Source organism: Helianthus annuus, chromosome 4 (genome assembly GCF_002127325.2).
Source record: "Helianthus annuus cultivar XRQ/B chromosome 4, HanXRQr2.0-SUNRISE, whole genome shotgun sequence".
Taxonomy (NCBI): domain Eukaryota; kingdom Viridiplantae; phylum Streptophyta; class Magnoliopsida; order Asterales; family Asteraceae; genus Helianthus; species Helianthus annuus.
In genome coordinates, this window is record NC_035436.2 from 199,852,570 (window position 1) to 199,867,249 (window position 14,680).

General features: G+C 37.3%; 2 protein-coding genes across 2 annotated transcripts; both read left to right on the top strand.

Annotated features, from left to right (window-relative positions):
* The first annotated feature begins 1,645 nt into the window (after positions 1–1,645).
* LOC110937871 (stem-specific protein TSJT1) lies at positions 1,646–3,062 on the top strand. Its single transcript, XM_035989528.1, has 4 exons — positions 1,646–1,845; positions 1,922–2,181; positions 2,380–2,445; positions 2,565–3,062. Exons 1-4 carry the CDS (start codon positions 1,646–1,648, stop codon positions 2,768–2,770), a joined length of 732 nt encoding a protein of 243 aa, XP_035845421.1. The 3' UTR covers positions 2,771–3,062.
* Positions 3,063–7,343: 4,281 nt separating this feature from the next.
* LOC110937870 (monothiol glutaredoxin-S17) lies at positions 7,344–14,405 on the top strand. The gene is made up of 4 exons (XM_022180323.2): positions 7,344–7,624; positions 11,179–11,253; positions 11,989–12,702; positions 13,714–14,405. The coding sequence occupies exons 1-4, from the start codon at positions 7,460–7,462 to the stop codon at positions 14,227–14,229; spliced, it is 1,470 nt and encodes a 489-aa protein (XP_022036015.1). The 5' UTR covers positions 7,344–7,459; the 3' UTR covers positions 14,230–14,405.
* Positions 14,406–14,680: the final 275 nt, after the last annotated feature.

The window sequence follows — 14,680 nt, forward strand, 5'->3', positions numbered from 1 at the left end:
ACAGGAGTTGTTCCAAACTTAGAACATTCCTGTCGAGTTTTGGTGCGTAACTAACACACGGAATTATCCTATCCTTGCCGTCCACCGGCACCTTTACTTCACCAATTCCATGAACAAATGAAACATCCTTCTTGCTTTCATTCGTTATAACCCCGAAGTGTCTTTTAAAACACTTGAACAAACTACGATTTCCCGTCATGTGCGTCTTAAACGTGGGATCCACAACCCAGATTGAATCCCATTTACCCCCGCAAGTATCCTTTACAATATAATCATTCTCGACTGGTAAAGGTGATAGTATAATATACTTACTAGGGCAAATTGACGCTATGTGGCCAAACTTCTTGCACTTGAAACACCGAACCCCCGGTTTTCTTGGCCTACCCACTGATGCGTTGGGTTTCTTCCCGTTCTTCTTCGTGAAACCCCCTCTGAATACCTTCTTTGGAAACTTTTTCATTGGTGATACCCCGGTCCGCATGGTTGGCTTCCCCTGCGCGTACTCATCCGCTTCCGCCGCCCGGCCGCACTCTCCACTACGAACAAACACATCATCACCAAAATCGGTCATAACCGATTTCCCCTTGTTTCCTCCGATTCGGTTCTCTCCTTGATCACAATTCCTTCCGGTTCCTGTTAAACCTTTGGCTCTGATACCAATGTTGGTATCATCGTCATCGGAAACCCAGGACCAATCGGAACGGATGGACTTGTGACCACAAACACAATCATTCACGTACAAACCACAACACTCACACGAATTCATGATAATGAATTGAAACGAGAATGACTTGCAGAAACAGTAAACTAACCGAATGAATATAACTAGATTGACTGAAACTTGAATATGATAAACTTGATAAACACACGTTTGAAATACACTTGATAACTGCCGAAGTGATAACCATATGAATAGGGAGTTTGGCAGCGGCTTTATAGGGGATCAAGGGGCATGTCTCTAAAAGTCACAACGTTTCAGAAGGGTGTGACGATTCAGAAATAACCGCCTTCGGTTATGACACACACCGGTTCGCTATGGCCCAAACTCCTTTACCCACACCGGTTACAAATCGGACTGGACATACATAAACTGTTCGACCCATTCTGGTGGCCTACGGCCCAAACTAAATATATAAACATAACCTATTGTTCGACCCAATACTAATAGACATAATATAAACAAATGAATAAATACGAAACAGGCCCGAGGCCCATGTTCTTTGACTCGGATGTTTCTTGATTACCGAAACAATCTTCAATGGACACTCATCAGTTTCTGATTTTGGGTTCCTCGGACTTTGGAGTGATCACTGAACAAGAGTGTGGTGTGGGTGGTGGAGGATATCGAACAAACTAGCAATGTAGCTGGTTTTTAACGGGTGCTGCTAAAAGTACCCTTCTGACTCACACACTTGGTTGGTCCTCGTGTGTGAAAAAAGATATATGCCTCTTACATGGGGTACGTTAATGTTTAGCCATCCGTTTTAACGAGATGTTTTGAGAATCGTGTTTGAAAACCAGAGAGCTGCCACTTGTTAAATATGGTGCCACCTCACCAACATATCTCCTTTTTTTTCACTATCATATGTAGATAAACATTAACATGTGAATACTATGTTTTCATAATAAAATCTGCACAACAAAAATGTTGGCTGTTTTTGAAAACAAAATTGCTAATCCACCAGAGGAGCTAAGTCTTCCTTTCAAGGGAAGCAGAAACCTGAAAACAAAAGAAGAAGTTGCAGCTTTAATCGGGTCGGGTCAGGCTGATTTGACCCGGTACATGTTTTGCAATGGGGATTTCATGGCTTTGTCTCATCAAGATGAGCATGCAACATGCCCAAGGTAAACTACCATCTTTTGTTTCTGATACTTGTAATATATAAATACTTATGTGTTTTGATGAAAGCAAATAAAGCAGGTCAAGTGTTGTTAAGGATGACATATTCTGTATCTTCAATGGCTATCTACACAACACTTGCGATTTACGTCGAAGGTATGGGCTGTCAAGACAAGCAACAGAAGCCATGATTGTGGTTGAAGCTTATAAAGTGTTGAGGGATCGAGCGCCTTATCCTGCTGATCAAGTCATCAAAGAGCTTGATGGGAAGTTTTCTTTCATCTTGTTTGATGCTAAAGCAACAAAACTTTTTCTAGCTCGGGTAATTAATCCATTTTTACGTAATTCATGTCAATATTTTACATTGTACAGCTTTGGAAAGATAAAACCGGACCGGAACGGACTGGATCGAACCGGATTGTTATTAAAAAAATCAACATACATCCGGTTCGACTGGTTTCGGCCCGACTAGTGGACCAGTAAGGATACCAATTCGACGTCCAGTCCGGTCCTAAAAAACATTCATTAAAATTAAATAGTGTTGTTGCAGGATCCTGAAATTGTGAGAAAGAGTTGTGGAGATAGATATCCTCCTTTCCCACCAGGTTATTAATCGATTATGTTATAATCAAAAGATGTTGTAATATGGCGCTAAAGTCAAACATAAAGTCAATGAGTAAAAGATCTTGGATTAAGATAAATGCAGATTAATTTTCAATTACAGGCTGTTTATTCAAGAGTGAAGAAGGGTTGATCAGTTTTGATCACCCGCTTAACAAAGTACGAGGGATTGTGAGAGAGGAAGATGAAGGATACAACAGCTCAGCTGTGATTTTTCAGGTGGATTTGCTCACACGGCGCTATAGCATACCGCGTAGGGGTAGCGATGCAAACTGGGCAAGCGTCAGCGTCACTACCGAAGGTGACTGAATGATGTATGCTACGCTAGTAACAGATCGATCTCATAAAAGAATGTTATCTCACCTTCTGTGTTCAGTTGCCATTGCAGAAGCTGCAATAAGGCTTTCAAGTTTCAACTGATGCAAAGAAAATATGAATTTTCTTAAATTTGACTTTTCTGAGTCAAACAAATAGTTTCCAACTAATTCTAACAACGTTCCTTTATATATTTTGAGAACTCATAAGTTACCCAGAAGCATCTTCAAAGTGTAACTAAAATATTCGGTTTGAAACCGAGTAAACCGATCACCAAACGTACTTATGATATTTTTGTTGTGCTATTCTAGCAAAATATTAATCAGGAGTGAACAAGATTGAACTTAACCAGAAAACCAAACCAAATTCGGTTAAGTTTTAAAGAAAATTTTCAACCGAGTAGCGAATGAACACCCTTGGCTTGTATTCAACATTTATTATGTTCTATACATTTAAAAAAATTGTAATGAGGTATTTATACTAGACGCTCAAAAAAAGAAAAAAAAAAGAAAAAGAAAAAAAAAGTAGAGTTGTGTTCATAAAACCTGGTTATAAATAATAAACATCTTTTATTTGGTAATAAAACCTTTAAAAAATTATTACATCATTTACAAAATCTATTTGATGAAAATGAAGTATATGTACGCTGATTACTAAAAATATAGGGGTAAATTACACTTATCGGTCCTTTATGTTTGTACCGGATTGCAATGGATAACATTTAACTTTAATAATTACAGTCATAATACTTTATTTGCAACACTCATTACACATTTCGTCATTTTGCATTAACCAAGTTAAAATTTTAGGTTAATTTTAATCAAGTAAGGGTAAGTTGGTCTTTTATCATTTTATTTAACTTTCAGTCAACCTCTCTAAATCTGTCAACCTCTCTAAATCTGAAAAGCCACTTGCTTCTCTAGATCTGAAAAAGCCCATCTCCCTCTCTTTCTAAAAACTCAAATAACCGATCTCTCTCTCTCTTAACTCCTTATGATGGTGAAAAGTGAAACAAAAACAAAATCAATGATAAACGATTTGAAATTTTGTGATGAAAATTTGACAGAGAAGAATCTGTTTTGAGTTTTTTTTATTGGATTTTCTTTTCTCCATCCTAAAAAGAGTAAATTGTCATTTTAGTCCCTAAGGTTTGACCAAAATTACCACTTTAGTCCAAATAGTTTTTTTCTTGCCGTTTTAGTCCAAATAGTTTTGTTTCCTGCCATTTTAGTCCCTGACTTTTGTCATTTTTTGCCATTTTCATCCAACCCACTAACTCCATTCAAAAAATTTAGTTAACTTAGGTGAATTTTGGCCAAACCACAATTTTCTTTCTTTTTTTGCAGGTGCGATGGTATGGGATGGTGTTGTGTCGGTTTAATTGGAGATGATGGCGGTGGTTGTTGGTTTTATGATGATGGCGGTCGTGTTGGTTGATAACGTCGGTGGCAGAAAGTGTCCGGTGGTGGTGGAAATGGTGGGTGGGTGGGTGGGTGGGTGGGTGTGACGGTGCAGGTAGGTGGTGATAGAAGGTTGTGATGGGGTGGGTGGTGGGAGGTGGTGGTGGTCGTCGATGAAAATGGAAAAAATGACAAAAGTAAGGGACTAAAATGGTAGAAAACAAAACTAGTTGGACTAAAATGGCAAGAAAAAAAACTATTTGGACTAGTGTGGCAATTTTAGTCAAACCTCGGGGACTAAAATGGCAATTTACTCTCCGAAAAATCACAAAAAAGGAGTCTGAACTCTGAACCCTCATTTTGGACTAGATCTGGATTCATAGCCTCCTTTCTTCGCTTAACCGGTTACTACATCACCATCACTAACCGCTGCTAACTGCGCCACCATTATCCTACCGTCAATCTTTTTACTCTGCTGTTTTAACGCCAAAACGGCGTCGTCTACATACTTAAACGTAACGAATCTGTAACCTTTACTTTACCTGTGGTTTTATCGGTTATTAGAGTCGCCTCTTCGAGTTCACCAAACTTTGAGAACATAGATTGGAGTTTATCGGTGGTGGTTTCCCAGCCGATGCTGCGGATGAAGAGTTTACGGTGAGTCAGATCGGAGTCGGCGGCGGAGCGAACGACGGAGAGAGCGGCAGTGTCGCGAATGACGACAGTTTGTAGGATGTTGAGGAGTTGGTCTTTTGTGAAGGATTCGAGGAATTTGCGTGCGTCTTGTGTGGTTAGGGTTTGTGACGATGGTGGTGAGGTGACGTAAAGTTAGTTCCTCTAATCTCTGTTTGAGCAATAAGATGAGGTTTAAAATGAATGATTATTAGCTCCAGTAAGAGTTAATTCCTCTAATCTCTGTTTTTGTGGCTTCGAATTGATTTCATTTTGAGGCAGTTAAATGTTGGCGGTGGGGAGTGGCAGGGGTTGGTGCCTGATTTGGTGGTTGGTTGGAGAGGATGGAGAGAAAGAGAGCTAGTTGAGATAGATAGGGGTAAAATGACATAAATGCCCTCATATGAGGTGCACATGATCTGACTTAGCATAAAATTTTAACTTGGTTAGTCCAAAAGGACGAAGTGTGTAATGAGTTTTGCAAATAAAGGATTGTGACTGTAACTATTAAAGTTAAAGGTTATCTATTGCAATCCGGTACAAACATAAAGGACGAAAAGTGTAATTTACCCAAAGTATAGTTTACAATTTTGCATGATCCATATTATAGATTTATATTTATAAACTATTTATATAGTCTTAAAATGAATGGTCGCTGGGGCTAACCCCTAAATTTTTAATAAATTACAATTTAGCCCTAGATTTCTAATTCATTTTAAAAACTTTTAGTTTTTTAGCTTTTCTAATCTTTTGGCAAATGACAATTTCAACCTTATACTTCTAATTCATTTTAAAACTTTTGGTTTTTTCACTTCACATCCTTAAACTTTTGAGTTGAAATACTATTAACTCTCATCTTTAATTAAGTTAAACACTCATTGACCCACAAACCTTTTATTTATTACTATATATTTTTAAAGACATGGTCGTGGATCCGACAATGCCATTTTCACTTAAGCCCCCATACTTTATAGATTTTATACATCCAACCCCTATCTTTGGTAAGTGACATATTGACTTTCGGTAATTGTCAACTTTGACACCCTATTTTTTCTACTTAATAACTTTACACCTCATCTTCTCTAATATTTTAATTCTTTTGTTTAAATTACTTTTATCACCTTACACCGCAACGTGCGAGACATTATACTCTTCCTTATCTATGTCTAACAACGTTAATGTCACGAACTTAACGTGTGTGACAAAGTAAAAAAAAAGGTCATGTTTCGCGTGCGGGCACCACAAGTTAATATCATTAGTGTAACGAAGTCGCAAACGTGATGTTGCCTCCGCAACGCGCGACACGGATAAATATCTAGTTATGATGAAAAAAGCAAAATTAATAGGCATGCCAAAACACCCGCCTTGCGAAATTCCCGAAACCTGAAACACACGTGACGGACGTCATACGAAATTAGAAAAAATATATTCCACAGATAGAAGATGTGTATGAGACTAAGTGATAGTCGAATTACCAAAAACATATACTTAAAACCTTTTAAAATTTTTTATTTGATAACCCCTTTTTACTTAAATTTCATTCAAGTAGCCTCATTATTGTTTTGATGATATTATTTTATATGTATATACTATATGCTACAAAATATGAAACTGCTATTGATATTTATAATTTTTTTAACGAGAAACTAATCTACTTTAAATACCTTTACGGTGTAGATTCAAAATCGTTGGGTAAGTAGTTAATGTAATTTTATGTTTTGATGTTGAACATTTGTAAGTTTGGTGGTAGCATCTTGCTACAATGAATAAAAATTTTTGTCGGCCGTTAAAAAAAAAAACTTGCATTTTGCAGAATTTAGAACCTTCTATCTCATTGAGGGAAGACACATTTACTAGCACACAATGTCTCTTGAAACATTTACAACTTTAATTATTTCAATAATTTAGGGTGAAGATGATATATATGTAATTCATCATATTTTAATCTTTTTTAGATTTTAAAACATAAATTATAAAAGCAAGAAATAAAAACAACTTAAAGTCTTTAACGTGTATTTTTCAAAACCCTAATGGGTATACCCGATAACTGACAACTAATTACACGATATATACCCGACAATTATTAAGTCAAGTATAATACAATGAGACTTGTATCAGCGAAACTCGACCCATTCACTAATTGACACCCCTAAAAAGTAACCAATGCTTAGGTACAACTAGAGGTGCACAAAAAAACCGATTCATACCTATCCGATCCACGGGTACATACCAGTTTCAGACACGTGGTCGTAACTGACCAAAACCCGAAAAAAAAAGAACTACCCAAACTGGTCAAAACCCGGTAAAAAATGCGAACGTGCCTGAAACCGGTTCCTACTCGACCTGATTCTTGACTTTGTTAACCAAACCCGCACCCGGTTCCTACCTGGTTCTTGAAAAAAAACCCGTTTTGTGCACCCAGCCCAACCCATAAACTGGGCCGGTAAAAAAATTGGGCCCAAAATCAACGGCCGACAATAAAAGCGATGATCTTGATTCTGTAAGCCAAAAAGCAGCGTATTTCCTCGGTAGGTTTTCGTTTCTTTGCTCCCCAAGGCATCCATCGTCTTCTGCAATTCAGATCAGTATCCCCTTTAGAAAGAAAGCAAAAATGGGTGTGAAAGATGTGAAGTCAAAGCAAGAACTTGATAATCTTGTGAAAGATGGGTCAGCTGTTATGGTTCACTTCTGGGCTTCGTGGTGTGAAGCTTCTAAGCACATGGATCAAGTTTTCAATCATCTTTCTGGTGATTTCCCCCATGCCCATTTTGTTAGGGTATGTTTTTCAACTGATTTTGTTACTTATTTTTCAAGCAACTCTCTTTGTGCTTCAATACTGCTTGTAGATATTTTATTTAATCAAGGGGTTGTTATGTTTTTGAGTTATTATATTCTGGTTTGATGTAAGTGAATAATTGATTTTGGGCAAGAAGGGTTTATGTGGGGTTTTAGTTAGTTTTACACAATGAAAAAAGGTTACTTTTGGGTTTCAAGAGAGAGCTAAAACTAAGGGTTTAAATTTAAATTTTATTTCTTTTTTTCAAGTTTTTGGTTGTGGTTAGGGCTGTAAACGAACCGAACGAACACGAACTTGTTCGTGTTTGTTCGTTAAGGAAATTAAGATGTTCGCGAACTGTTCACACGAACGCGTACCAAACACAAGTTTATGTTCGCGTTAGTTCATTAAGGAAATTCAGTTGTTCACGAACAGTTCGTGAACACTGGCCTCGAACACAAACGAATGCAAGCAACTAAAAACGAACGCAAATGAACATTCAACTTGAAAATAAAAAAATAAAAACATTGTTATCCTTAAACATTGGATATAAGTAGTTAAATATAACCATAAAATGATAAATCAAAACACAAGAAGTCTACTACACCACCAAACGATGAATCAAGTTTTACTAACTTAGACATAAGTATCCCCAAAAATGTCTTAGAATGTCCAAATTTTAGCTAACTAGGGTTTCAAGTTTTCAATATATTTAGATAAAAGGTTTATTATTTATTATTTTTATAATATAATCAAACGAACACGAACGAACGTAACCAAACATATTACTGAACGTTCACGAACGCAGTCGAACAAACGAGACCTGTGTTCGTGTTCGTTCACTAAGCTGTTCGTTAAGCTAATCGAACGAACATATACGAACTTTCCGCCGAACGGTTCATGAACTGTTCGTTGAACGTTCGGTTCGTTTACACCCCTAGTTGTGGTTGATTATGTTAAAAGAGACTTTAAATCTCAGATTGACACCTTTATGTTAGGATCAACTATCAAGCACACACGAAACCAAATACGAAAGCAATTAAGTGACACCGATGATTTAACGTGGTTCTAGAAGGCCTAGGTATTCTTTTGTTGAGGTGATAATCTAATTACAAGTAGGGAGGGGTGTAAACGAGCGGGCTGAGCTCGAGTCGAGCTTGGCTTGTTATGTTTTTATGAAGCTCGAGCTCGGCTCGGTTCGGTTCGAGCCTACTTCTTTGAGCTCAAGCTTGGTTCGCGAGTAAAACCCAAAGGTCGAGCTCGGCTCAAGCTATTTTGAGAACAACCTTATACGAGCTAAAAGCTCGGCTTGAGCTCGCTTCAACGTTGCTTAAACGAGCCAAAGCTTGGCTCGAGCTCGGCTCAGCAATATTATCATCATCATTATTCTTATATAATATATAAAAAAACTAAAATTTTGTTTGGGCTCGTTTAGTCTCGCGAGCCTAAACGAGCTTTGTATTTCAGGCTCGGGCTCGTTAAGGCTTGGCTCGTTCAAGCTTTTAACCGAGCCAATCACGAGTAGCTCTCGAGCCTCTAGGCTTGGCTTGTTTACACCCCTACATTTCCAAGTACATAGATTATATTTGTAGACATTAATTAGGGTTTAGCAAACTTGCCCCCCAAGTTAAGCCCATGTAGGGCCTACAAGGCTTACCAACCGAACACTTTGTTCTAGAACGCATCGGATAATAAGATGTTAGAAGCTGGGTTTCAAAAAGCGCGCCTAGGCGCGAGGCGCAAGCCTTGGCGCCTTAGGTAGCTCGAGGCGCACTTTTAACAAAAAAGCGCAAATTTTGAAGGTTTTTCAGGCCTGAGGCGCGCGCCTCATGTACATAGGGTGTTTTTATACTGTTTTTAAGCATCAAACTGCTGTACAATAGGTTTTTTGGCTTGTACTTATAGGTAAAATCATATATAAACCTTATTTATAGCTATATTATGAATAAGGGATGCTAAAAACCTAGGGATATATATAAAAAGTTATATAATCACTTTGGGCCTTGGGTACGAAAAGCCCGCCGCTTTTGCGCTTCGCGCCTTGGTTTTAGACCCCGTCGCTTTTGTGCGCCTCTCGCTTTTTAAAACCAAGGTTAGAAGTAGATGATCACTTAATTATCTTGTACTTACTGTACTATTTGATGATAAAGTGTTGCATCAGTTTCGAGGAAATAGAAATATCAAGTTGTTTGTATAACCTTTATGTAGTCTATATTGATAAATTTGTCTAAAAATGATCCTGATACGAGTGCAGAACTATGATATGGATTCAACAAAAAACTTTGTTAGAGAAGAAAATATATCTCGAGGGTAGACAACTTCTCCGAAATCAATAAGGAAAAAAGTAGAGTATGTAGTATGTTCCTACACGTTGTTACAAGTCGTTTGAAATTAAAACTATAAATAAGTGGTTATCCTTTTGTGGTTTCAAAGTGTGTTTCTTATGTGATCATCTATATGTACTCACTAATGTTTGGTTTCAAAGTTTCCTGTTTTTTTTTTTTTTTTTTTTTGGGTTAGATAAGTTTTACTATATAAGTATGTAATAATAGAGTTAAATGCCATTTTAGTCCCTGTGGTTCGGGCCATTTTGCCAGTTTAGTCCAAAGGTTTCATTTTTCGCCTGTGGGTCCAAAAAGGTTTCACCGTTGCCATTTTATTTAGTCTACTGGGTTAACTTCATCCATTTTTTCTGTTAACAAGAAGGGCAATTCGGTCATTTTATATGTAATTCTGTTAACTAGAAGGGCAATTCGGCCATATAAAATGACCGAATTGCCTTTCTTGTTAACTGAAAAAATGGATGAAGTTAACCCAGTGGACTAAAATGGCAATGGTGAAACGTTTTTGGACCCACATGCGAAAAATGAAACCTTTGGACTAAACTGGCAAAATGGCCCAAACCACAGGGACTCAAATGGCATTTAACTCATAATAATATATGCGGAAATGGAACCGAACTTAGCAGCATGCGTTGTAACAATCCTGGTTTCTTATGGATTTGGTTGTTAACTGTTACGGAAGAAGGTTACCATGAAATCGAGCTTCTGCACTTGTTTAATTAATTAATTGGAATGATAGTGCATTTCTTGTACTTATATTATGGCTAATTTTGTACGATATTCGTGTATGAGAACTGAGAAGTTTCTTCCCTATTGGTGTTTAAACTTTAATTCTCACTTGCCGCTTGCGTACTTATGATCTAGTAGCTTAATGAAAGTTCTAGCATCAGAAACACGTAAAAAGATTATTTATTCATAGTGAGTCAGTGACATAATTTGAAAAAAAAAGGTAAGAATACCAATCTGTTTGTTTTACAGTTTCGCTTATTAGGTTGTGTCACGTTGAGAGCCCACGTTTCGTTAGTTGATATTTTTATATATAATGTTATATTCATGGACAAATCATTGACAACGAGTTACAAATTTATAATCGAGATTTTATTGGACAACATTTAGTTTTTGCTATTTTTTTTTCTAGGGTAGTATTTTTTTTATATACTTGGGTCATGATCATATCATGCTTGCTATTGATTATTTATCTTTTAAAAATAGGTTGAAGCTGAAGAACAACCAGAAATTTCTGAGGCATATTCAGTTTCCGCTGTGCCTTATTTCGTTTTTCTTAAGGTAGGTGAACACCATCTCATTCCTTTTTTTTTTTTTTTTTTACAATTTTTGGATTAAATTGTTGAATCTTGTCCTTTATCGTAATATTAGTATTTCCAGTTTTATTTATAATTTGAGATTAATAAGCTACACTTTTCTTTAGGGGTGTTAAACGGGTCGTGTTTGCGGGTTGGCGGGTTCAACCCGACCCGAACCCGAACCCGAAAATTTTACACAAACCCGGACCCGAAAATCATATCATACATATGAACCCGAACACGACCCGAAGTTTCGTGGGTTGACCCAAACACGACCCGTTCAACCCGAATTTTTAATTTTTTTTTTCTGAAATTAATATACTAAAATTAAAATTTACTTAAGAAACACAAATGTATATAATAATATCATATGTAAATTATAAAATCTACGTTAATTTCTCTTATTAAGTTATAATCATGGCATAAAATACACACCCCATTTAATATATGACATTAAATATATTGTAAAAAATATATAATATAGTATAAATGTGTTAAACGGGTCAACCCGCCAACCCGATGACCCGAACCCGACCTGTTAACCTAAACAGGTTCGCAGGTTCAACCTGAAACTGACCCGAGCCCGTTTAGACTAAACCTAAACCCGCGAATTTCCTGTTAGGTTCTTGTCGGATTTTCGGGTCGTGTCAGAAATTCACACCCCTACTTTTCTTTGAAAAAACTGTAAATGTATCTTTTTGGTAATTTTATTCTATAGAATGGCAAGACAGTTGATACATTGGAAGGCGCACATCCATCTGAGCTGGCGAACAAAGTTTCAAAAATCGTGGGGTCAATCCATGCTGGCGAACCGGCTGCACCCGCGAGCTTAGGGATGGCAGCGGGACCCTCGGTTCTCGAAGCAATTCAAGATCTCGCTAAAATCGACAACTCACCACGTGGGAAAACGCAACCGCCAGCGCCAGCTGGCATTAGCGATTCACTGAAGACCCGTCTCGAAAAACTCACCCGTTCTCACCCCATAATGCTATTCATGAAAGGAAACCCTGAAGCACCCCAATGCGGATTCAGTAAAAAAGCCGTTGAAATATTGAAAACCGAAAATGTTAAATTTGGTACTTTTGATATCCTTAGTGACAACGAGGTTCGTGAAGGTTTAAAAAAGTTTTCGAACTGGCCCACTTATCCTCAACTCTATTGTAACGGAGAGCTTCTTGGAGGGTCTGATATTTTAATTGCAATGCATGAGGGGGGTGAATTGAAACAAGCTTTTGCCGATCATGGGGTCGGAAATGATGATGTCAGCAAGTCAACTGTGGCGGGACCCGATGGTCAACAGGCTGGAGTTACCAATTCCACTGGGTTGAGTTTGGCTTTGACTTCTCGCCTTGAAAGTCTCATTAAGTCGGCTCCTGTTATGCTTTTTATGAAGGGAACTCCAGATGAACCTAGATGTGGCTTCAGCCGAAAGGTGATTGATTCTTGTTTTTTAGTAAAATGCCATTTTCGTCCCTGAGGTTTGGCCAGTTTTGCGACTTTCGTCTAAAGGTTTGTTTTTCCGCATCCGGCTACAAAAGGTTTGAAATCTTACAATTTTCATCCGGCTCGCTAACTCCATCTATTTTTCTCTGGAGTAAACTGCCATTTTGGTCCCTATGGTTTGTCACTTTTGCCACTTTAGTCCAAAACTCAAACTTTTTGCATCTGGTCCCTGTGGTTTCAGTTTATTGCCATTTTGGTCCAAAAATGAAACCGGGTCATATTTGTCTTATAAAATTCTGCTATTTTGTCCTTTTCTGTAGGGACAAAATGATCATTTCTTTTTTATAAATAAATACCATATTTTATAAGACAAATATGACCTGATTTGCCCTTGAGGAACATGACAAAATTGCAGGATTTTATAAGACAAATATGACCTGATTTCATTTTTGGACCAAAATGGCAATAAAACTGAAACCACAGGGACCCAGATGCAAAAAGTTTGAGTTTTGGACTAAAGTGGCAAAAGTGACCAAACCTCAGGGACCAAAATGGCAGTTTACTCTTTTCTCTGTTAAGTCAGGGGTATAGTTAGGGGTGTTTCCGTCTTTTTTTGTTAACTTAAAGGGGAATTCAGTCTTTTTCAAGGGTATTCGGACTTTTTACATATAGTGAAAAAGACTGAATTGCCGTTTAAGTTAACAAAAAAGACGAAAATACCCCTAGCTTAACAGAGAAAAATGGATGGAGTTAACGAGTCGGATGAAAATGGCAAGACTTCAAACCTTTTGGATCCAGATGCGGAAAAACAAACCTTTGTATGAAAGTCGCAAAACTGGCAAATCTCAGGGACGGAAATGGCATTTTACTCATTGTTCTTTATATGTGATTTTGTTGTTATAACTTTATGAGTTTCTTTGAACTATAACTTGCTGCAAAAAAAAAAAAAAAAAAAAAAAAAAAAAAAAAAGAGGATTCATCAATCTTGATAATCTATCAGGTAGTCGATATTCTCAGAGAAGAAAAGGTTGATTTCAAGACTTTCGATATACTCTCAGATGATGAAGTAAGGCAAGGTCTAAAAGTATACTCAAACTGGTCAAGTTACCCGCAACTCTACATAAAAAGCGAACTCATTGGCGGATCAGATATCGTTTTAGAAATGCAAAAGAGCGGAGAACTTGAAAAAGTCTTGGTTGAAAATGGTATCATGTCTCTCGAAGATCGTTTGAAGAAATTAGTTAATTCCAAACCCGTGATGCTCTTTATGAAGGGCACCCCAGATGCCCCAAAATGCGGTTTTAGCTCAAAGGTCGTAAATGCCCTTAAGGAGGAAGGTATAAAGTTTGGATCTTTTGACATTTTGAGCGACGAGGAAGTTCGACAAGGGTTGAAAACATTCTCAAACTGGCCTACTTTCCCTCAAGTTTATTATAAAGGTGAGTTGATTGGAGGATGTGATATCATTTTGGAGCTTAAAAGCAATGGTGAGCTTGCATCTACCTTATCAGAGTAAAAGGTAAGACTTTTATCAGTTTTTTTTTTTTTTTTTTTTTTTTTTTTTTTTTTGTAGTGAAAAAATGTTTTTTGGGTTTTGACAAGATTGTTGAATCTTGATGTGGTGTTTGTGACTAGTGTGTGTATTTTGTACTTGAAGTTGCTCATGGTGAATTATCTACTTTCTTTAAACCATAAGACTTTAAATATTTGTGAGGTCGTAGATTAAGAACCGGGATTAGGGTTTAATCGTTATGGTTTCGTCTATTTTAACACACTATGTCTAATAAAGCCTAAGAGGCTGTTTGGCAACTTCTGAATGATTAAGTGCTGAATCAGTAAGATGTCTGATGTCTGAATCATTAAGTGCTGAACCAGTAAGAGGTTTGAATTATTAAGAGCCAGTATAATGCTTAACTGTTCAGAGGCAAATGTATGACCAATTCAGATTAGAGGTCTTAACCATTCAG